Source organism: Drosophila willistoni (genome assembly GCF_018902025.1).
Source record: "Drosophila willistoni isolate 14030-0811.24 chromosome XR unlocalized genomic scaffold, UCI_dwil_1.1 Seg144, whole genome shotgun sequence".
Lineage (NCBI taxonomy): Eukaryota > Metazoa > Arthropoda > Insecta > Diptera > Drosophilidae > Drosophila > Drosophila willistoni.
Window position 1 is genome coordinate 410,750 of NW_025814057.1, and position 25,643 is coordinate 436,392.

Genomic DNA, 25,643 nt, shown 5'->3' on the forward strand with positions numbered 1-25,643 from the left:
CAATAAAAAGTAGCCATAAAATGGCATTTATGGCATCAACTACATGAATTTATGGCCTGTTTGTCCGGGTAATGCGCAATTAAAACTGCCAAGTGCATTAAATTAAGTTAAAAATCACAACAAAAATTATCCAAAAACAAAAAAATTAAATCGTGATAATTATAAAAAATGAGAGCAAAAAAGACAATTTTACTATTCATATGATAAATACACCCATGGTCAACCTAAAAAATATTGTTTTACAATTTAGAGAAAAACAAGTTCATGGTTCGTCAAGCTGTTTAGGCATTTGATTCAAATCGCCGGATTCTATATTCCGTTACAGAATTCTCATGAGTCATTGCTTGTTAAGGTGAGAGAAATTAGCCTTGACTTTTTATTTTGTAACACAGACATTAAAAGCTTTAAAATTTCGTTTAAAATCTATACCCAAAATTTTAAAATGATGCAGTATATGCGGGGTATGCGTTATGCACTCTGGTTAATCGTGAATTGTAGTGTGTATGTAAATAAGCTGATGCAGTGTATGAGCTATTCGATCGATTGGCCATAAACTGCTACAAAACAAAACCAATTAAAATTATGCGCCGAAATGAGCGGCCACTTCAAAACGAAGTGCCTCCATGCTCTGAATAAAGCATACAAAGAATATGACGGCGAAAGGCAACGGGGGGAGCCTCAGCAAGACACAAATAGCATCTTTCACTGCCTACTGAGCATAGGCAAGGGCAAAGACAGCAGCAACCCATTAAAGCTGTAAAAGCAACTGCAAAAACAAAAACAGAACTGAAATTGGTTCATTACTAAAATACCACCTTGACGTTGTTTCTTGAACTCGGGCCAGAGACCTTTTGAAATATATCTACACATGCATGTACATATTGACAATGGTCTGCTGACACAGAGATATGGAGAGAGCGGGGTCTTATTTATCATAAGCATCATCAGTGTCAGAGCATCGAAGGATTAAGAGTCCTTTGTGTAGCCAAATGGCAGCCAAACACATTTAATGTTTTACAATTTCAACTTGCTATCTCATAAATGGATCACTGTAAATTTTAGCGTGGAACGTTTAACCACAACTCCTATACCTACTATTTCCCACCTACTTCTGTGCAACGCATAGAAGGAAGCATCCCCGACCATATAAAGTATATATATTCTTGATCAGCACGACGAGACGAGTTCAAATAGCTATGTCCGTCCGTATGTCCGTCTGTCCGTCTGGATCGACGCGATCTCCTCCTAGACCGTAAGAGCTAAAGAGCTGAAATTTTGCATGTATGTAGGCTTGTATATACTGCACAGTTTGTATATCTCGGATTCATCACTATATCATATAGCTCACATACAAACGTCGAAAACAAGAACAGTGACTTTTCTCAATAACTTCGTTATTTTCTGAGCTATTGTCGTGAAATTAAATATTTACGAATTTATTACACTAACAAACGACTGTGTTAAATTTGATCAAGATCGGGTGACTATATATCATATAGCTCGAAAACAGTGACTTTGGTCAATAACTTCGTTACTTTTGAAGCAATTGCCATAAAAATGTATATTTCTCAGTTTAGCACAACCATTAATGACTGTGCCAAATTTGATTAAGTTCGGAAACATTGTTGCTGGCAGCTACCTTTCCAATGCTCTCAAAATTGATTGATTAGGAGCAAATAAAAATTTACATTAATAATTAGTTCAACATCCGTAAATATAATAATTGCTTACAACCTGCGGAAAATTTTTCAGATCACATTGAGCATGTGACTGTTCCTGTCCTCTTCGGTTAATGTCTTTTGCCTCATCTAAGTTTAAAAAAAAAAAAACAAAACAAAAAAGGCCAAGACAGTTGGCAATGTCGAGATAGTTGTTGGATTTAAATGCTGGCGCATTTATGTTGTCAAAAGACATGTCAGCAACAACAATAGCAACGACAACGGCAAGAGCAACAAATGAAACAATGTCTATTATTCTTTTTCACTTTGGTCTTTACTATTTGGCAATTGGCCCAGAATATGCGTTTGCAGAAAAATATGAAGGAAGCTAACACGGGAAAACAGGGACTGTATAATATATTTCATACGTCAGTTCCAATATGTAGTAAAACCTATATTATTTTAAAGCAATCTAGTTGTTGCTAGTGTGGTTGTAAGAGTGAGCCTATATGCCATATACAAAGAGTTAATATACGTAAATACTTATAAATTTGGTTTTACGATTTTGAAAAGTTGTTTTACTTGGTGGATGGAAAGCTAAATCACCACGACGACTTACTTACTTCGCTGTTTCTGCTGGCAAGATAGAAAATAAGAATTTTGAACATGAAGTATGTACCCAGAACAAATTTATTTGTTTTTTTAAATGTTTGTTATTGTTGTAAATGTAATTGTTTTTCATATTATCTTTTTACTTTTGAAGTACATAAAATAAATCGTTGCGGCCGCAACTACGCAAAGAGACGTGTCTCTTCTAGCCAGATTGTGAGTGGTAGCCAGTGTTAATATAAATTAATTGCTGGGGCCAGTTAAAAAGAAGAGCAGGACAATATAAGTATGCCAAAAAGGTATCCGCTCAAACTCAGAGTGACAGTTCTTCTTACCACAAATACAGTTTAACTAACGGAAACAACAGCAAAGTGTGTCTCTCGCAATGAGGTTAAATCAAAATTGGTTGACTTGGGCTGTGGTCATAATTGTAGTGGCAGTCTCGCATTCCCATTTCCCGTTGTTCACCGTCTGTAGTCCTTGTACCAACACAAGCAATAAAACAGACAAATTTACTTACTCCACCTTCTGCCGAGGACCCCAGCTTCAACATTGTGGCCTTCAACTGTCGTAATACACATACACACACACATTCCGTAGACCATACAACACGCGCGTAGAGCGAAATGAACTTCCCCGTTTTTGGTTCTCGGTACACGCGTCCTCATCCGACCACAATGGTAACCAAAGCAAAACGTGAAACATCGCCCAAAAACAAAAAGAGCTACCAATTGCCAGCTAACCAAGTATCGGCGGCATTGGGCACCAATGGCAGAGGTAGGCAAGCAGAATAATATCCTGTTTCCAATTTTCATTCAGTATTCCACTTCCATTAGACGCACGAAGGCAACTTCAACTTCGGTTGGCTTCGCATCGTCCCCGCCAATTCAAAGTAGGTCGTCCTGTCTCGTCCTTGTTGTAGAAACACTTCAAACAACCTCATTACGAGTCCATACAAAAAAGTTATGACGTCATTGGTTTTGCTATATGCTTTGGCCTGCTCATTCGCCTGTACGACCATTCAGTGGGGGTGCCTTGGTGGTCTACGGCTGGATGCCTGGCTGGTATGGATAACGACGGGCAAAGAGCAAAGAGCAAAACGTGCCTAAACAGCCGCTAGGACGGCGACGTTATTAAAAATACCGAAAGCCGAAATTGAAATTGTGTCTAGTTTCAATATTCATTAATATTTTAGATCCTCGGCACAACCAACTCAAAGGAATTGTTAGAAAATATGACCAAGGTTTTCAACTGGAAAACAACTTGCGCAGAGAGAGCCTTTTTTCATTTTCACTGACTCTCTCTTTCTCATTGGAGTTGGAAGCGTCTCTAAAAACAACATAAAATGGCAGTAAACAGAAGAAAAAAAGCTAAAGCAACCGGAAAGCATGGAATATATGTCTTTGTTGGTATATTATACGACAAGGGCGGAAAGAAGAGGAACAAAGGGTGCAAGTCGAAAAACATGCGTTGCGCCGTTTACATTCTGCTATCGGAGACATTGGAATTATTATGATTTTTATTCGCTCTCACTGCCTTGACTAGCTTTACAAACATTCATACACATGTATATTTAAATGTGTACGTATATAAATATATATAGAAATATTTGTATGTGTGCTAACTAAACTCTGGCCATTTTCAGTCCCATTTCTTTTGCTTTCAAGTATGAACCGAGCACGTGGACGTACTTAATAATAAAAGAATCGAGTTTTTGAGGTTCGGTGGATGAAGGATAAAAGGAGAACTTTATAGATAATAGCACCTCTTGCATTGAGAAAAGTAAGAGACAAAATCTTCACTAATCGTATTTGATTTTTTTAGTTGTTTTTAAATTTTAATAGATTTAAATAATTTGAATAAAGCAACGGCACTTTCTTCCTTCATATAAGTACGCGAATGCGCTTAATGCTCATATTCTTGTAATTTAGCAGCATTTGTTTATACCTATGTATACCCTTAACTGCACGCTTACTATACATTTCGATAGAAGATTAATATCCAGAATGGTAGACCATATATTCATGCGAAACCATAATACAGATCTTTAAGAGATTTTAGTTAACTGTATTTTCCTCCCATGGGCAAAAACACACTGCTCTCTTTTTTCTTTATTTTTATTATTTCTATATTGAATTGAATTTCATAAGTGCAAAATTTAGTCAATACTACTATGGCAATATGTTGTGTTCCACACTACGTATATGTGATACGTTCTACGCAACTTCTTACGAGGAATAAGTGAGATACTAATCCAGAAGGCTTGCCTGTGAAATGGCCTGTCTTGAAGGCGATAGATGTTATTGAAATTAGACACTTGAAATTTTTAACATTAAACATATCAGTTACTGTTATTGTTACTACAAATGTTAGAAAATTCCCAAATATTAGGCCAATAAAGAAAATCGGAAAGGCAACGTTTATTAACTAGTCAAAGAGTTGAGGAATTTGTCTTGCGATTTCGCGTTAGAAAATATAGAAAATATATAAATACATCCTAGACAGTGCTGGACACAGATGCATCCATCAAGTATTCATTTGATTTGGGTAAAGAAATTATAATATCTTTATTTTTATAAAAATCAAAAGAACGTTTATTTGTAAGCTCATTCACTCGTGAATGCCCCAACCGATTTTCGACTTCCAGCCCTTAAAATACCGGCACGTGTTTTATATCCCGCTAGGTGGCAATGGTGTCGATGTACGGAAATTTATGTTTTAAGGCGCTATATCGTATGCATATTTTCAGTACAAAGGCTTATATCAGTGCATTAGGTGGCTCATAAATACTTCTTACGTCTCCTTCTGTGCCTTACAAACATCTGACCAATTTTATAATACCCTCTGCAAGGGTATACAAATCATTCCTAAATTTTATTTATGTGTAGCGAAGCACACTGGGCAGCTAGTATTAGATAGGAAAATGATAATTGTTAATAAGAAGGCAATATTATTTGTTCGAACGAATTAATTCGCATGCTACTAATTGAGACTTTAGTAGAGAATTTCCCATTTGAATTTGTTAATAAAGTTAACGATTTTTATCAGCCTAAAAGTGTGCAAAGTTAAAGCTTCTAGCGGTCATTGACCTATTGGTAAATAAAATATCAAAGAAGCTAACTTCGGCTATGCCGAAGTTTATATACCCTTGCAGTCCTTGGCAATAATATTTTTATATTTTGAAATTTCTTTCCCTGCAACTCAATTCATCAATACACAAACAAAACATTATTTCTCATTGTGCATAGTGCATTTTACAGCCCTGAATTCGCCTGTGACTGTGCGTTCTTGGTTTTTTTTAAATCGGTGCATACCAACTTAAGCAATACTTCTCCTAGCATTATGGCGACAAAAAAGCAGATGACTGCAGTTGGAAGAAACCGCAAACCATCCTAATTGAGGGACTACCAATGAGTAAGAGCGATTTTCCCAGTGCTTCAAGTTTTTTAAACTTATGTTGCCGTTGCCGCTGGCCGAGTGCCAACCATCATCATTTCCGTCGGGCCAAAGTCAAACGGTTAGAAAAAGAAGGAAACCCCATCACTCTATTTCTTTCTCATGCTATCTGGCTATCTTTTAATGACGTCATGTGGGAAAATCGCACAACAACAAATAAAAGTTTGTTTTAGTATTACTGCCCCTGCCTCTGCGTCTGTATCTGCATTCCCTTCAATGACTGTGCGTTCGTCTGGGTGTTCGGGGTAAACAAATTGATTGCGTGCGCTCATCGATTTTTATGAGTTCAAAGATTTACTTTGGTGCCGCATTCCTTCTTCGCGGCGGCAACAACTTTTATTCCAAAATGCATGTGCACGGCGAAAAAAAAAAACAAAATAAAAAAATCGACAAAATTTGCTCAAAATTAATTTGTTTTTTTATCAGAGCATGTATTAGCGTATTTTAAGTATTGCAATAATTCAGATAACCTTATAACAACGTAAAGTCTTTGTTGTTTTTTTCCCTTCTTTCGTTAAAGCAATACAAAACGTATTATTCCACAAAAACATAACCCATTTCTAAACACTAAGAAGAAAGATTCATAGGGACACATCATTTGTGTGTTAGATCATCAGAAAAAACGATCGTATGTCAAACATTTTTTGTGTTTTTTTTTTTCGTGTTTTTACATGTTTACCCTCAAGTGAAATGTTGTGGTTACCTACCATATAAGCTCGGAGGTTGCCCTGTTGGATATAAATATTCCTACACTTTGGTCAGTTTTAACAGATTTTTTCACTTAATTGTATTATATAAAAATTATCTGAAAAAGCGTACAAGCTACAAGAAATGAGGTAAGTAAATCGTCTCGCTGACTTTGGTATACCATGCACCAAGTGGAACAAATATATATTATTACGAAGACCAAATTTATATTATTAATTTTTTTTCCTTTTTTATGGGGGAAGTGGGCATGGCGAAAATTTCCAATAATCATAATATGAGCAAATACTAAACAAGTCTACATACCAAAATTGGTGTCTTTACTTTTGTTAGTCTTCGAAAAAATAAGTTTTCTTCAAATACCGGGGATTGAAATATCCATTACATGCGCGCGTATTATGTGCATACCGAATTTGAAGTTAGATAGAATAGTCTTTAAGATAAAAACTTTGATTTAAATTACGGAAAGTGGTCGTGGCAAAAATTTGTTGATGCTGAACAAGAGTATATATACTTTATATTTTCCTTTTATACATTTTGGCGACTTAAATATACCATTTCACCCTATGGATGCATAGTATAAATACAGACATACACACAATCCTACAAAACAGATTCCCAAGTCGAATTCTAATTCTAATTGCCAAGTTTTAATTGCAAAAAGGCACGCGAATGCTTCCTGAAAATAGACGTGCTTCCAGCACGCTCTCTCATCAGGTAATCTCAATCTCAGCGGGTTCCACAAACTCTTCAAATGAAAAACTATTTTTGACTTGCAATTAATCTTTAAGTGAATTTCTTCCGTCGCTCTCTCCCCCCTCGAGCTGCACATACAAATACACAAACACACTTAGACAAACATACACACAATCTATATACATATACGGATCTCTATGAATTTGTCTGTGAGGAATTTTAAGCGATTTGCTAGTCATTATTTATTTTTATTATATATCTTAAAAAGCTCAGGCGGAATCGGCAAGAATATAGGAAGATAAATAAATAAGTTTTTACATTAATGGACAAACAGTAAAGCGGACAGGAGAAGGTCAAAACTTATACGGCCGAAGAACTTGGCCAGCATTGAACTTATTTCAAGTGGAAATGAGTATACGAATGGGTGGTTCGTGGCTAATCTGTTGCGCTGGGTCATTTATCATTATCAGTGGTTGAGCAGCTCAAGCATTTTAGGCGACATTAAATAACTCTCAGGTTTTCTTTTGCTTGTTTGGTATTTTCTTGATATTAATGTTTTAAGGGCATTTGATAAATGCTCTTACTAAGGGTTCCAAGGAATCAATGAGATACAGAGAGATAATCGCAGTTCAGTAGCTGAAAATAAAAAGTAGGATAAGTCAATTGCACAAAACCAAACGAAGAACATCATAAATATTATATTCGGATTGTGTATGTTATACATTATTTAGTCGCAGGGATGCGACCTGCGTGCGAGTGTCTACGCCTTATTAGACCAAACACGCATAGCAAACAGGTTGGCAGACTGATAGACATTCATGATTAAAGAAGCAATTGCTCATAATCGAAAATCAATATCAAATAGACATATGCACATACTCGTATCTATCATTTCTATAGAAAATATGACAGTCAAAACTTCCACTGCCACAAGCAACGGACTGGGCTCCTGCTGGAAACCGCCCTCAAATTGAACGTTGCATTATAAATATTTTATTAGTTGTTGTGTCGAACTGCGAAGTATTGTAACGAAATACCATTTGTCCACTTTACACAACTACATATGTGTGTGCCTATCTATGCGTTTACAAAATATCGAAAGCATACTACAAACACATGTATTTTTAAGATAGCAATTACAAGGATTTAAATTAATTTTTCAAGTTTTAGATGTCAATTGCGATGTTGTGATTCAAACAGAGATGTATGTAAGTCATTCAAATTTGACCTAAATTAGAGAGACATGGCTTTGACTCTATACTTCTGTCTATCGATTGAAGTTATGGTAAAGAAATGATCACAAATTTTTAACGATAATTATCATATACATACATTTAACGCTAATTTGTTATTAAGAGTTTGATACATTTAAAATGTTTTTAATATCGAAAGTTTCAACAGACCAAAAAAATTGGAGGAAACCACAAAACCTTAATCTAATCTATCTAAGCTGGCTACAGGACTCTCGATATGTGCTTTGCACTAAAGATGGTCTTTAATGATCAAATCGAGGTTTATGGAACCGCCCAAAGTCGGAAACCTTATAACTTAGCCATTTCAAGGACGATCGGAATGTCCTTTAGTTAGATTGTAACTATGACTCGATGACCCGCTTGGACTTACATTCTGGATAGTCCTTTCTGAGATAAAAGTTTTTTTTGTTTGAGAAACAATTAAAAATATCTCGCGAGTGCTTTGCAGGATCAGGACGAAAGTGGTGTGTTCATTTGTTGCTCTGTCCGTCTATCCGTCCGAACTTATGAAATTTTGTGTTGGATCAATGATAATGATGAACCATTAATTCTGTAGAACGTATTTGATATTGCTTTCCAAAGCAAGCTTCTCATTACAATAATTACATATTACAAACTTTTTCAAAAGAGTATAATATCACCTAACATACATACATACATATACTTACTAAAGTATATTTATTTTGAGTTTTGTGACAATTGCTATCCAACAACAGACAGACGAGGACCTAGTGACCAAGTGCAACAATTGAGCCACGCCATTGCTAGTCCCAGACAAAATTCAAGACATTCATCTCTCCATATCCACACCCACAGTCCGCTAGCTCAGCTAATCATTAAACTCAAAAATAGAAACCGAAACCAAAATGTTAGCCAAGGCCGAGAATATTGGTGGTTTGTTCAAGTCAAAGTTAGCATGCCAATGGCTAATAATTCGCATTCGCACGCAAAAAACCCAAAAAGGAAACAGAGGGCCGGGCCAACTTCTGCTTGCACGAAGTTTGCACACCCTTGCCGGCTTTTGAGTTACACTTTGCCGTCGAGAAATGTGAAAATAATAAGCCTTTTACGTCAAATCTACAATTTCTGCCAAAGAACAGCCCACAAAATTTAAATAAAAATGTACAGAATTCTAGCTTGTTATGTGCATCTTATAAGAATGGTATGAAAAAATGTATTGATACAAATCAGAAACATATAATGACTTGTAGCCTAAAGGATCTTACCTTACTTTGCACTTCTTATCAATTTAAATGTATAGGTTTCTTGCGAGAGTACGAAAAGCAGCAAAAAAAGAATACAGTGAGCTTCTACTTTAGGGTGAGAGCCAAGAATCGTAGGCACAATTAGTGTAACTTGCCTTAAACTAGTAAAAAATGTGTGTGTATTGGTGTTTGACTTTTTGTAACATTTTTCGGAATTCTTGTTCCCCCTTTGGTGGCTATCGAAATTAGAGCAACAAAAAGACGTAACTGGGGACCGGATGTACTTGGCGTCGTTTGGGGTAGCAAGAAGAAACGTCTCATCCGTCTCCGTCCACCCCTCTTTTGCTTTCGCCGCGTTAAGTGCTGAGGTTACCGCTGACGCATATTTGGACACTGCTAACCTTTCGGCGACCCTTCAATGCACTTAAAACCGCTGCGAGTATATTGGAACCACAGAGTGCTTAGCTATTTTTACATGTAGCAAAGTTTTTCTACCCTCACAAGGTTTTGACCAAAGATCGATCATTTCTATGAAAGCATCATGATAAGGTAGCCCAGTTTAGTTTATTCCGAGATACTGCAACTGCGGTTTGGTTAGGTTATTTGACTGGGGATGCTGCTATCTAAGCGTGGCACAAATCTGAACAAATATAATATACTCTTCTTGTAAGGGTATAATAAATGCACTAAACTGGGCTGAAATGTTTGCAGTGACTACATAACAAAATAGCACAATAAATTTTAGACAATTGCAATGGCAACTGCAACTTGGCGCTACAAAGTAGACACTTTTACAGGCCGGCCACGGCCTCAAAAGGAGCAATCACAGTTAGATGAATAATAATAATAACATTGAAACGCTTTTGCTTTGCACATATTTGCATATCCAGTGGCGTTCTTATTATTATTCGGCGGGAAGTAGCAGCATTGTTCCTTTGCTTCTAAAACCCTTACAAACACATACACGATTAGTATATTGAAAGGAAAACATGTGCAAAAGATACAGTTTCCATATAGTCTTCAAGTCTTCAATATTGGTTCAATTACATTTTCAATTAGCGTGGCTTAAGCAAAGAAATCATTAATCACACACACACAGATACGAAAGTCGTTGTCATCAAATTCTGCAGCTTTTTAATGGTCATATTTGTTGGTGTTGCTTTTAGTCATCAAATTAAACGTCCATGGCGTAACCTGAGTACATATGTACATTCTATATAAACAAGATACACTATTTAAAGCATTAAATAGTCCGTTATCCCGACCTCATTTTTCCTCTTGTCGACCCTCCGGGGCGTTGTCAAACTATTTGAGGGCAATTAAGTTGCCATTTTTGCAATTTTCCACACATTTCCGACGCACAAATTATGTATGCTTGGGGTTTACGAGCTCTGTGCTCTGTAGTAGAATGTATAATATACAATGTATATATAAACTATCTGTTTTTCTATCCCTATCCGTTTTAGTATCATAAATTTGAAGCGTCATTATCTTTGTTAAAAGTTTCTGGTGAGCTTATGTTGGGGGTCTGGCGAAAGAAATTACACTTCGAAGAACTTTCTTAGCCGAAACAACGAAAAGGCCTCACCTAATTAAAATGGAAAATAATTGCATTTGCCTTAAAGCAATTCAACAGGTTCCAAGGTGAAGTTAGCCACTTGACAACCACACACGCACACACAGACTGTGCTGTACAAGAGAATTATTAATTGTCGAGCTTGGGGCTAACATGTTGCATGCGGCAGGCAGCAAGCAGCAGCGGCCACAATAACTTTTCGTATGCAGCTGATTTTCTCATTTTGCTAGTGAAGTAATTGCAAAAAAACGTAAGCGAAAACTTTCTCTGCACGCGATTCAAAAACGAAATGTACAAAAATATCAAAGAAACTCTTTTCAGGTAAGTCGAAGTTTATATACTCTAGTCTAGTCAAGTTGTTGCATTTGCGAGGGGTTTTTGGGTTCAAAATCTTAAGAAATAAAAACCATGATAATTACAGCACTTACTTTATGTAGGTTATAAAAACCTACATGGGTATACAAATAAGGTAGGACATCCCTTTAGGAATATGATATAATCGGATGTTAAGTGGCTCTTTAATAAATAATCTTTCCTTTTATTTTCACAATGCAATACTATTAAATGCAAATTAAAATATACTTTTTATTAACAGTAAAATAGAGAAAGTACTCGGACATACGAGATATAAAGTTGACAGAAAACATTGTAAACAAAATGCATTATAATGAGTTTAAACCTAAAAATATTGACAAGTAAGTGCTTTTTCCTGCTCCTGGCAGGAAAAGCAAGCAGCACTAGGCCGGTCTTGACTTTGTATGAAAAATACCAATTTAACTGGAGCAAAATGCAACAAAACTATTTACCTATAATTTAAGTCATAGCAATAATTTTCATTCGTGCATGCACTAAAATGGACTGAAATAAAAATGACAAGCAAGTGCACAAAATCTGAATATGCAATGAAGACATTTTGTTTTAAGCATAGCTCGAGTTCGTGTTAAGAGGGTTGAGTTTGAAAGAGCGATGAATAGGCGGGTAGAAAGAAAATGGCAAGGCTACCCGCCAATAGGGCTGGACTTAGACAAGCAAAGGTCCTGGGCAAATATAGCTTTGGAAATATATGTATATATTATTAATATGCAATACTAATAATAATAGGGCTAAAACTGGTAATTTTTGTTTTACTGTCTTCTCGTTTCGCCTTGTAACAACCAATAACCTCTCCCCAAAATCATTTGCGTTTTACAGGACCTAGTCTGGGCCTGTTCCGCAACTAATATACGCAGCGAAAACCATCTATTGCACCGTGACCATTGCCTACCCATTTTAGGCTTATTACTTTGTGCATTTCCGTTGGGGTGTAAAAATTCAAATTTGATTGCAATGCGGCAGAAATTTAGATTTAGGCAAAGGCCAAACACTTGAACTGGCCCACAAAAATAGCCAGTTCAATATTTACATATGCACGTTCCAATGTCTGTGTGCATGTGTGGCGCATTTGATTTTGCAGCATTTATATGCACAAAAAGAAAACAGAGACGCGATGCAAGAGAGGGTGAGAAAGAAAAGTGAAAATGTTATGTGCTTAGCCTTGGGCCTTTGTAAATTAACCATAATAAATTAAGCCAATGTACTGACCTCAATTCTACAAAACAACTGTGAACTAAATCGACCTCATCCCACCCACCCCTTTGCAATTCTTTAGTCGCTACCACCTTTTCCTTCTGTATGTATAATTATGCGATAATTGCCTGGCAGTTGCGACCGAAAAAAATATATATGGGATGAACATTGCTGATTGCTTTTTGGATGAATGAAGGCCGTATGTGAGGGTTCACGCAAGGGGGAACTGAATATTAATATCAAATATCAATTTGCTTATCTTATCAACCGTCAGCAACTATTGATTTACGAACGATATGGATGGGCGCGTGGGCGTGATGGTACGCAACGCGAAACCAGACAACAGGAAATAAAAAATTGCCTATAAGAAAACTGTTTGCATCGCTATTAGCTATGAATTAAAACGATTTTCCTTTTGACTTTTGTCGTCCTTTTTGAATTAAAAATTCGAAGTAAAGGTTTGATGTAAATACATAACAATTTGATGAAACCTATCAACTATTTGTATATATGGATTCGTTATTAATCAGCTTGTCATTACCTTTCTGTTTTGCAGTTATTTCTCTCACATCCCTACACAAAATACTGCCCACTTTCGCCTGAACCAGACGCAGTTACAACACTAAAAAATACCAAGGAATAAATAATAATAACAAGGAAATACAACTGTGATCATTCGACTAAATACAACGACCAGCAAACCCTTCACATACCCACACAAAGACACAGAAACATTCAGTACCTAGTCATGACAAACAACTGCAGACAAAACTAATTTTCTGCCAGACCACATTTGAGGAGGAAAGAGCAGGCCATTACTGTCAAGTGCTAAAAATATACATCTTGAGATTGGAGAAATAATCAAAATCAATTGCTTAGCCGATAAAACGAACCAGGACATAGAAGGGAGAGAGGAGGCTGTAATGACGACGATTGACGCGATGTAGCGGTAAGTATATACATATATAGCAAGAAAGACAACTCGATAACTTAAATATAATGTGCCATCATCCCATTTATTTTGCAGCAGACTTATGGTCGGCGAACGCGATAGGGACCGTGAGGCGGTACGCTGGGCAACGGGTGAATCAACACCGCTTCAAAACAATAATGGAGTATTACAAATGGTTGGGCAATTGCAAGGTGGACAGGCTGCTAGCCAACAACAGCAACAACAACAACAATCAAGTCAGCAACATTCAAAACAGCAGCAGAAGCAACTACAGCAACAACAACAACAGCATCAGCAGCATTCGGAGCACTTGCTCTACCAGCAACAGCAGCAACAACCGCAGCAACAACAGCAACACGAGGCAATTGCCCGCGGACTGCAACTTGCGCCATCTGCCGACATCGGCGATAATCAGCCCTACTACGATACAAGTGGTAATGTCGATTGGGAGCGGGCGATGGGAACCGGTGGAACTAGTCCATATGGTTGCATCGGTGGATCTGTCCCAACAGCTGGCAGTGGTGCTTATAACATTGGCCCAAATGTTGCCGGCGGCCCACTTGTCCTCAACAATCGTCACCTGGATTATGCTGATGGCAGCCACATTGGTGGCCCATCCACCGCAGCCGGCCTTGGTCTGGGATCTTCTTGTGGAGGAGCTAATCTGGCGACTGGGGGCGGGACAACCGGCACCGCAACCAGCAGTACCGGAGCCATTGGCAAGGAAGTTCGTTACGCTCCATTCCCAGTTACATCACCAACGCATTCAAATCCCACAACTTCCCAGCAAACCCTGGCGGGCCCTGGGGGGGCAGGTGGTGGGGTGTCTGGTAGTGGTTGTAGTGGAGCCGGCAGCGGCCCAGGTGGTGGCAGCCTTGGCGGACCCCATACAAACGCTACAGGCAGCATTAATCTGGGCGGAGGCTCCACTTCCAATGCAGGACTTAGCCACAGCAACACCACTGGCGCCCTCCAGCGGACACATTCCCGATCAATGTCCTCCATACCGCCACCAGAGCCGTTCATGATAGCCCAGTCGAAGCAGCTAAATAGTCGCGTTTCCATCAATGTTGGTGGCGTCAAGCACGAGGTCCTCTGGCGCACACTGGAACGGCTGCCGCACACACGACTGGGCCGCCTTAGGGAATGCACTACCCATGAGGCCATTATTGAGCTATGCGACGATTACTCGCTGGTCGACAATGAGTACTTCTTTGATCGTCATCCAAAAAGCTTTAGCTCCATATTAAATTTTTATCGAACCGGGAAATTGCATATTGTGGACGAGATGTGCGTGCTTGCGTTTAGTGATGATCTGGAGTATTGGGGCGTTGACGAACTGTATTTGGAATCGTGTTGCCAGCACAAGTATCATCAGCGCAAGGAGAATGTTCACGAGGAGATGCGGAAGGAGGCCGAGTCGTTGCGGCAACGGGATGAGGAGGAATTTGGCGAAGGTAAATGCGCCGAGTATCAAAAATATCTCTGGGAGCTGCTTGAGAAGCCCAATACAAGTTTTGCGGCGCGGGTAAGTTAAATAAAATGAATTTTTTTTCTCAGTCTCCCATCCCAAACCCAACTCCGTTTTCCCAATTTCTTCGATATTCCTCTATTGATGTGTCTATATCGTATTCAATTATATTATAACCGTGTTGATCGTAAATCTGTGTCAATGTCAAGCGTAAGAAACTCTATATCCCGCCACTTTTTTTTCTCTACTCTTACTTCTTCAGTTGGTATACATTTTGTTTACCTTTATATATCTATATATTTAAATATATATAGATATATAAAGGTATGGTTAATTTTTGGTTTTTATACCTATGTTTTGTTTGGTGCAATTAAAACATAAACTAAAATCATTATTATTTTTATTACCGAGCTCTCTGGGCTTGCAACACTCTGTAATATACTCATAAATAACCCATTAATATTATATATTTTTATATAAGCACATAAATATATATTATATATATATATAAACATATATTCTCGAATTATCTAGTAGAATCTATAGTTGGAAAAGTTTTTAAATTCCATTAATTCGAGCAGATTCAATGAATCTACACACAATATAGTGTAAAAAATATAATGGCAAGAATAACTTCATTTTCGATCCAAAACCTAATGCTGTACAAAAACTTACATTACAACAATCCAATTTCCACGTAAATACCTATTTTTAACTAAATATGATAAATATGCTTTGCTTGCACTGCAAAAGTACTCATACTCATATATATATTGAATAAATCGTTAGAATGAATGTCTATCCTAATATTGAGCAGCTTTTGTGCCGGTGTTTTAACTGTAAAATACTTCTACTGCTGCTTATGATTCTAATTCAGCTGCTGCTGCTGCTGATGTGATGATGGTGTTCATGATAATAATAAGATTGTCGCTGCATCTGCGCTTCTATTTACCAAAGTGCTGTACATAAGGCAGATTTTGCTGAGTTTAAGAAGTCTACGAAATTGTGAACCAATCATTATTGCTATTGTATATACATACATATATTTGTGCATATTTAAACTTTTTGCAAATAGATCTGTCCATGCTTCGTCAACCAGCAAATCAAACTGTTAACTTACCAACTACTGGACTATACAGGACAGTCTCTCTTCTTCACCACTTACCGCGCCCGCGTTGCTCCGTCTCACAGTTTTCGCGCTCTAAGTTATTGTAGTTGGTTCTCTCTGACATTTTTGAAGACATGCGGCCTTTGACAACTTCCAGTCTCCTTCAACTCTCAATAAATGAATGAATCAGTAATATTTTAAGAGATCTGAGTTTATCTCTAAGAGTATGCAGCACATTTTGTTAAATTTTCATTGTTTCGTTAATTTATTTTTTTGCTTTTACGTATTTTCTACCTATCCAACCACCCGGTACCCACTTTGTATGGTTTTAACTGCTTTCCTTTACATGTTTTTTTTTTCTGTTCTCGGAAATCCGACACCAATGAGATCCCATCCTCGCTAGAATTAAGCAAATTCCAACCAACTAACCAACTATATTTGGAAGGCAAAATGATCAATCAACCAATTATTATTACTAAATTTTTTACTAATCGTTTTCTAATCCAATCTTTTTTTAATCACACACAGTATTTACATAAATTTATACATACAAATATCTCCATATATATACATATATGTATATCTACATATGTATATATATAACTCTACATATTTTTAATATATATATATATCTCTTAATTGTTGATGATGATGGTGAAGTAATATCTCTCTTTCTCTGTTTATCTCTAATATGTTTTTTACTCCCCAAAAACCCCCCTCCCCCCATGTGACAATGTTTGGGAATGGGCAATAAGCGATATGACCAGGCGGCAGGTGTGCTGTAGAAATCCTCGAAAATATTGACAAGATAAAGAACTCTGGGGAGAAGCGGCCAAAACGGTGTTGTAATACATTTCCATTTTCAAAGCATAGGTGATTGAGGCAAAGAAATCCCCTTATATTGGGGCAAAACTTACAGGTCGGGCGATTGGAGTGAACAGGATAATCTTTCATGACAATCTGTCATCTATCCAGTCGGTGACTTCATTCGTACCGTCAATTTGCTTCCCTTGTACAATAACCTCAACAGTGTGACTTAGGCATAGCTTCATAATCGTGACGCTCAAATATATAGTATGTATACCTCTATATATAGTTTGATCACGTTTGCATACTATCACCCACATACACACACACACACACACATGTATGAGACTTTTTGGCTTTAGCTTGTATATATGCAGCAGCCGATACCCGTTAGCTTTAGCTTTTATTAATGAAATAGAAAATGGAAATAATTACAACATATTTTGGGTGCATCTCCAATAATTTTTCATTCGATTTTCAGTTCATATTTATTTCTTACTTAAAAACTTTTCAGTTTGACGTACAATAAAAAAATCAATCGATTTTTGTTTTCAATAGATTTTACTTCAACATTTTTCCCATCGGGAAATCTAAACATAATGAATTTCATGGAATCTTCATAAATTTGATCGATTAGATCAAATATTTATTTGCCCATTTTTTAAAGGTAATGAAAAATTTCCAGAGTTTTTTGCCAGTTGTATTTATGTTAATGTATATTTCTTTTTAATTCTGTTCCAATGATTTTATTTCAAAGTAATTCTCTCCCAGGAGTGAGAGAAAAACGAATCTTTTAATTTTTTTACATTTTTAGTTTATTTTTAATACTCTGCCTATACACATCCTTTTTTCAAACGAAATGATAAATATGAGAACCAAAAGAAAGGAAAGACTAAAACCGTATTCAGATTTATAAAAATATTTAACCCTCTCAGTTGATATCCTTAATTAAAGGGACTACTAAAATTAACACAAACTCAAACATACTTACTGAAATACCGAAAAAATACTGATTTCAACCTACAATAAATGAAAAGCGCGTGCTCACAAAACAAACACAAACAGCCAAACAGAAATTTACATATTTTGTTTGTTAATAAACACAAAATAAAACAACGTTAACGAAAAATATATGAACAAGTTCGGCATACCGAAATTTATATACTCTTGCAGCATTTCCACGACTCCCTATTCCCGCAACGTGTTCCATATCCATATTTCCCCAAACTGTAGTCCGATGCACATCTAAGTTGCAATACCTATTTGAATTTATAATATTACTCCCATCTCTATGCAAGGGTATAAATAACCAAACTGAAACGTTGTTTAATTGAGTGTCACTTTTTTGTGCTCTTATTTACCTTTTTGTTCATGCGTTCCTTTTGCCAAGTGATTATATTAAATACATGTACAGCGTATGTGTAAATATAGTCGCATATTTGTCGGTATTTGATGTCTTCTTGTTGTCGTCTATTGCATATACAATGAAATTTGTTTACCTAGAATTCTTATTGTGTTTTAATGTACATTTATGTTGAATATTTCTTTGATCTTGATTGCTGTCAAATATATTGGTCTATTAGCTTCTTCTTATAACTATGTACTTACTATATATACAAACACAAAAACACAACCAACACACAAACACACACACCTTCAGTAAACTATGTAACCCTTTAAGTATAACCGATATCGAGTTTCCGTCAAGAGCCCCAAACACCATCAGCCCCCACCGCAAAAAGAGAATTCCAAATTATTACAAAAACCGTTTCAAAATGCATACCATTAAGCAGTTAAAATTTTTAAGTTTTCAACTTATTTGTCTTCACTTAGTTAACGAACAACTTTAAGACTAAAACTTTACTTGAAATATTAACCCACCAAATTTGCTGCATTTTGTATGCCCCTAGCATATAGAATTTTGTAGTCGGGTCGTACTGAATTCTATAATAGCCGTTTGTATCGAATTTTGTTTGTTTTTTAGTGAGTCGAACGAAGTATGCGAACCAACTCATGCACCACAGCCACTCTAAATACCTCCCGTCCCACTCCCCACCCATCACTTCGTCATCCACTAGTCGATAGAATCGGAATTTTCACCGACCAATTAAAACCAAACCAAACAAAAGCAAACGAAACGGAATGTATAATACTAATATAGAATACCTATATATATATTTTTTTCAAATTTTTACATACATATAAAGTTTTCAATACTTCCACACACAAACACACACAAAAGTAAACTCATTTACATACACGACTGCTGATCGTATTCCGCAGAATATGCATCTATGTATACACCTAGCAAATCCACTGAGCAATTCACCTAGCAAATTGTCCAAAATTTCTGCACTTTTTTCATTTTGTCCATTGTACCTATGAATGTTTTATCCTAGATCTACATCTATGTATATCTCTATGTATGGATCATTTTTGACTATGTGTATCTTGTACTATAAACTTTTGAAACGTATCCGAAGCATGTTAAACTCGTTGACTATACCTATATATTTCTATATACTTATCTTTATTTACGCGTATATACCTATACCGATATATTGAATTTTGTTGATTTTTTGTTGAACACAACAACATATACATATGTATATGTATGGTTAATTAAATATTTACAATATACAATTTATGATTCAAGTGGATTTGACCTAAGTTGAGGGAAGTTAATTCAATTTTTGCTTCTAATAGTAACAAAAAGAAACAATATGAATGTTTCAACGTTGTCAACTGCTTTTTTTATTATCTTTTTCTTCTTTTATGTTTCGCTTGGGTTTTTTATTTTATATCTTTTTATTTAGACATGTTTTCAATTCCCCAATCATTTAAATAAAAAATCAATTTAAAGCTAAGCCGCCTTCAACTTCATAATGTAGTATCATATTTTGTACTTGCAACCCAGTCCTTCCTTTATCCGCTCGACCCTTTCCATCTACCCTTCATCATGACTGAGCAGCAATGGTAGCAGTTCCAAAAATAAAAACTAAAACCAAAATACAATCTCGCACAAATTATTGTTTTCAACATTTCCCCTATCCAATGCATTCTCTGTTCAATATCGAAATTTAAATTGAAGCGTAAGTTTTAGTAAAATGACGGCTCAAATCATGCATTTGATATCACATCCAGTAGAAAGTTGTTAACCTTTATTCTATCTTCCTGTCACTACCCCTACTCCCACCTACAAAACTACCCATCCTCTTTAAGCTCTTGCTGGTAATATGAAATTTAATTAACTTTCCCGATGACCACTTTAATCAATTACAATTTTGTATTAAGAACATAGTTGTAAATACTAAAGCTAAAACTAAAGCGATCATGATTGGGTACACCCATATACTCCTCTCTGTTCTCTTTTTCTCTGCCTACGTTTTAATCTCTATTTGTCTAGCCCTTTGAATTCCTCTATCTCTCTCTCTCGCTCTGTCTCTATCTCTCTCTCTATGTCTGTCAATTTTTTCCTTTTTTTGTCTATACAATTATATAATTATATATTTCGTTAACTCTTCTTACCATCAAATCAAGCTAGCCAAATGTTGGCATCATTCATATTCATATTCGATCTTTGAAAAGTTTCATTTGATTGATTCAATTTTATGTTTGAATTCGCCTTGAGATATGTTTTTCTATCTATCTATCTAAAAGCAGTAATTAATTGAATTTAAGTATATATACTTAAAAAATAGTTGCATAAACACATACATATAGTATATGGAAAACTTATCCTATATCTCTTAAAAACCTAAAATATATGTTCATGTAGCCCGAATACCGAGATTGCAAATAAATACTCAACGTTATCCCATTTTGTCAAATTTCCTCCCTATATTAACCCATCCTCGCTACCACCACTCCCGCAACTTGTTATCCACCTATTCCTCTACACGAATTCCAATTCCTACCTATCGACCAGAACTGCGTGGTTGCGTACAGTGGCCTACTATGGTAGATCTGGACACGGCCAGATATAAATCTATGGGCTAAATGAGAAGCAGACACACACAGACATTAACACTCACATATATGTATATGTGTAATATACACACAGTTGAACACAAACCCAAATATTCGTACAGTGTACATGAATACATTCAACGTTGGGCTGAGGAGGCGTGGCTTACCGAGATGCTCCTTAGTTTATACAAAAAGCAATTTTGTCAAATTAACATGGTCATATGTGAGTTGCCTCCGTCTCTATCAATACCAAATGTCACTCACGCACACAAATACATACATACATATTTGTATAAAATTAGAAATATTTATATATACATTAAAAAAGTGACCCAAAATGGCAACCAGATGGGTTTCTGTTTCCTTTCTCTCTTTCTGTATTTCACGATATCCTTTGTCTCCCATTCTCTCCTCTGTTTGTGTGTGACTCTCTCTATTTTGGCATTGAAATTGCATTGCGTTTGCTGTCAATGATTGATTTATGTCTGCCTCATTTTCCCAAAATGCAATTTGCAATTTGTTTAGTAAATTACATTAAATATTTAATTACAATAAATTAAAAAATTGTTTATGTATTTTTGTTCAAACCTATTTTGAATATTGTATCATAATCAAGGACTCCAAATGTATTTTTATTTTTTATTTTCGTTTTCTCTACAGCTATAATATCTATAACTGGTTTGATATACGAAAGTTATGCATTTAACATATCCTATCCTGTAATTTGCTAGAGTTTACAATTACCATTGTATTATTTTAAACTATATTCTATATTTGTTTTACTTTTTGGTTAAATTGAACAAAAACAATAAAACACTGACAGCGAATTCAAACACCAAATCGTTGAAACACATCTCAAATGAATCGAGTTAGATCAAATAAAATTGAAATTAAAAAATATTTATCGACTGCAGACCCGATGGTAGCGTCTCTTATTTTGTTAGATATACAATTTATAATTCTTTTTAGTCAAAAAAGTATTTGCCTACTTAGGTTCACTTCGGTGTGTTGCGTCTTTTGTGTTATATCATGTCTCCTGTCCTTTTAGCCACCATCAAACTAAACATTTGACTACACGCACCACTTTTCCACTATCCACCAACTGACCATTAGTTTCCACACACCTTACTAATGAACACACAGACACACCCACACACACACACATACACACAAACAATCAACACGCCAAATACACACAAAAAATAGAGTAGCTGATTTTGGATATCTCTCTGTCTCTCTCCCTTTAACTTCTACGATTTAACTCAACCTCCCACATAAAGAGGAATTTTGTTACCACACTTAATTTAATTATATTTGATGATTTTACAATTTAATAGTTTCATTTAACTCTTCAGTTTGTATGATGAAGAAGGATTACGATAAATAATATATACTTCACATATAGTACAGCAGCCTTTGAAAAGTACAAAACAAAACAAAAAAAAAATCAACGAAGAAGAAACAAAAGCTTCCCTGAGCAAAAACCAATCAAAATTAATGCCAACAAAAAGACCACAAAATAAAAACGATTGTGTAACGAAAATGATCGGGTATTTCAGTACCCGGCAAATTGTATATACTCTCATCTGTTCTCGCTTAAAAGCAAAGTAAGCTTTCCGCTCATATATTCAAATGCGAGCTTAACTTGGCATTATGATTTGACAAATTGATAAATCCCTCTCCCCTCCACTTGAACCTTTTGCGAGCGTTCGTACCTATGGTATCCAGCCGGTTCCGATATATGTATTTGGTCAAAGCTCCAAATTTTTGACCTGTGCATATATGTATATATATATACATGTGCCAAGTCAACTCTTTAGATTGATCATATACTATATATATTGGATATGCTTCATGTTTGTGCGTTGTAAAAATATTTTGGGCAATATTTTTCTGACCCTTTCAAGAAGGTTAAGCAATCCCAAAACGGGATACCATTATTAAAAGTAGAAATTTTATATTTATATATTCTTGATGACTAACAAAAATAAAAGTTATCTAATCGGCTTCTTCATTTTCAATCGTGAGGATGAATGGAGCTGGTTGGATTTCATATATAGGCGGAATTATAGGATCTGTTTCTAGGCGCTCCTCGTTGTTGCGTTTTGTTGTAACCCTGTTTGTTGTTTGATGATTAATTAAATTAGCCATGTCAACAAATATTAATCGAAACGTAATAAGTATCGTAATTATGATCGTTGTGATGTTGTTTGCTGAATTATGGTCTCGACAAAGTCTCGATTTATCTTTACCGTTCGCAGGTTATCGCAGTGATATCCATACTATTTATAGTCCTGTCTACCATAGCCCTGACGTTGAACACCCTACCACAACTACAACACATTGACAATGGTACGCCACAGGATAATCCGCAATTGGCAATGGTTGAGGCCGTGTGTATCACGTGGTTTACCCTAGAGTATATACTTAGGTTTAGCGCCTCGCCGGACAAGTGGAAGTTCTTTAAGGGTGGCTTGAACATAATCGATCTATTGGCAATACTTCCATATTTTGTTTCGCTATTTCTATTGGAAACGAATAAGAATGCAACGGACCAGTTCCAGGATGTGCGCCGGGTGGTGCAAGTCTTTCGCATCATGCGCATCCTGCGAATCCTTAAGCTGGCCCGTCACTCAACGGGCCTGCAGTCGTTAGGCTTTACGCTGCGTAACTCTTATAAGGAACTCGGTCTACTAATGCTGTTCCTGGCCATGGGCGTTCTCATATTTTCTTCGCTGGCATATTTTGCCGAAAAGGATGAAAAGGATACAAAATTCGTTTCAATACCGGAAACATTTTGGTGGGCGGGTATTACAATGACAACTGTTGGCTACGGGGACATCTATCCCACAACTGCACTGGGAAAGGTTATTGGTACTGTGTGTTGCATATGCGGTGTTCTGGTAATCGCTTTGCCTATTCCCATCATCGTTAACAATTTTGCTGAATTTTATAAGAATCAGATGCGACGTGAGAAGGCCCTCAAACGGCGCGAGGCGCTCGATCGCGCCAAACGCGAGGGCAGCATTGTATCCTTTCATCATATCAATCTGAAAGATGCGTTCGCCAAATCCATGGATCTCATCGATGTGATTGTTGATACAGGTAAGTGACCATTTTGTCATGTTTCCCACGCATCCAACCTTATAACCACCTAACTACCTAACCCACCAATTCCCCACATATTTCTTCTAGCCTTTCACCTTTCTATTCAATCTACTTTAAAAATCAAATTTGTTTACGTTGCTTTTGTAATCTATAGCCAAGCGTACATTATATGTAGATGCATTTGTAAATCAATCGATGAATTATGATTGATACATACAATATGTTAATCTCCTGCAATTGCTTTATTGTTTGAACTCTAATATCACCTCCCCTCCCCTTACACCACTATCATAATTTTTGGATTATTATTCAATTCTAGTATACTTTGTATGTACCTTCTTCTGCATGCCTTGTTTTCTATGGCTTCTCCGATTTACTTACATAATTTCAAGTTTAAAAAAACCAGAAAAGAATTTAATTAAAGATGCGTGTAAATACATATTGATCAATAAAGACACCTCATCGACTGCTAAGCCGTAAGATGAAGATAGAAATTGTTGGACATAATCATTGATAGTTTAACTAACATATTCGTCAAATGTAAATTAGATAAGCAAATTGCATATAACTATAAGTTCCTGTAGCCGTTAGGCTTTCCTCGTCATTTTCCACAAAAAATAAATACACACACACACACACACAAAGACACTCAACTACACACACAAAATTAGACCCACATCGGGTCAAGTAGGCAATTGCTTTTCTCCTGTACTTAGCCCAAGCAAATTGCGTGGGGGAAATAAAAGCGCACCCTTCCCTTTATAACACCTTCTCTGAATAAAACACAGCTGTACAATACAATAGAAAAAGCCTATAACCATATAAATACAATCTTCAAATCTTGAAATCCTGTATTCTAAGCCAAATTGATCTAAGTTCTCCCTCCTCTGTCCTGTATTTAATTTTAGGCAAGCAAACTAATGTCGTACATCCCAAGGGTAAAAGACAAAGTACACCCAATATAGGCAGACAGACCCTTGATGTGCAAAGCGCTCCAGGTGACTAAAATTGCGTATTGCCAATAATCAATCTTCACCTCGTACCAGTATTTATAACTGTACCTATCCATATAAATACACACACAACTATATCGTTTTCGTAGTTTTTTCGGAAAATGCCAATGCCCATAAATGCTTAAAAAGCACTTAATGATTTCAGTCGGCATTATTATGTTCACTGTAAATTATCAAACTGCTTCAAAAACCCTTATATTCAGCTTATCCCAAAAAGTATGCTAACAACAAAAATCTTATAAATTTCAAATAAAAGGTTGAAAGAAATATTTATTTTTTCTTGTTTGTATATGTAAATTGTACAAACTTAATTGAAAAATATTCATAGTCAGGGTTTTGAATATGTACAGAAAATAGCATAATATATTATATATAATATTCTTAGGCTTCAAATAGAACAAATGAAATGTGTCATTCAAAGTATTCCAATTTGCCGCATTGTTAATACTTATGTTTGCCGTACTCTATAAATTTGCTTAATTATTTATTAG

The 25,643-nt window shown here is 36.1% G+C and overlaps 1 protein-coding gene across 8 annotated transcripts in view; it reads left to right on the forward strand.

Annotated features, from left to right (window-relative positions):
• The window catches only part of LOC6639109 (potassium voltage-gated channel protein Shab), a 56,113-nt gene that overhangs the window by 10,744 nt on the left and 19,726 nt on the right, over positions 1–25,643 (forward strand). For 7 of the 8 annotated variants that reach the window (XM_015179022.3, XM_047012155.1, XM_047012156.1 and 4 more), the window contains exons 2-4: positions 13,281–13,673; positions 13,752–15,204; positions 23,293–24,136. In XM_015179022.3, coding sequence (XP_015034508.1) covers positions 13,759–15,204; positions 23,293–24,136 — 2,290 coding nt within the window. In that variant the 5' untranslated portion in view covers positions 13,281–13,673; positions 13,752–13,758. Of the gene's footprint in view, positions 1–13,280; positions 13,674–13,751; positions 15,205–23,292; positions 24,137–25,047; positions 25,138–25,643 lie in introns of all 8 variants that reach the window. The other variant, XM_023181713.2, reaches the window with a different exon arrangement.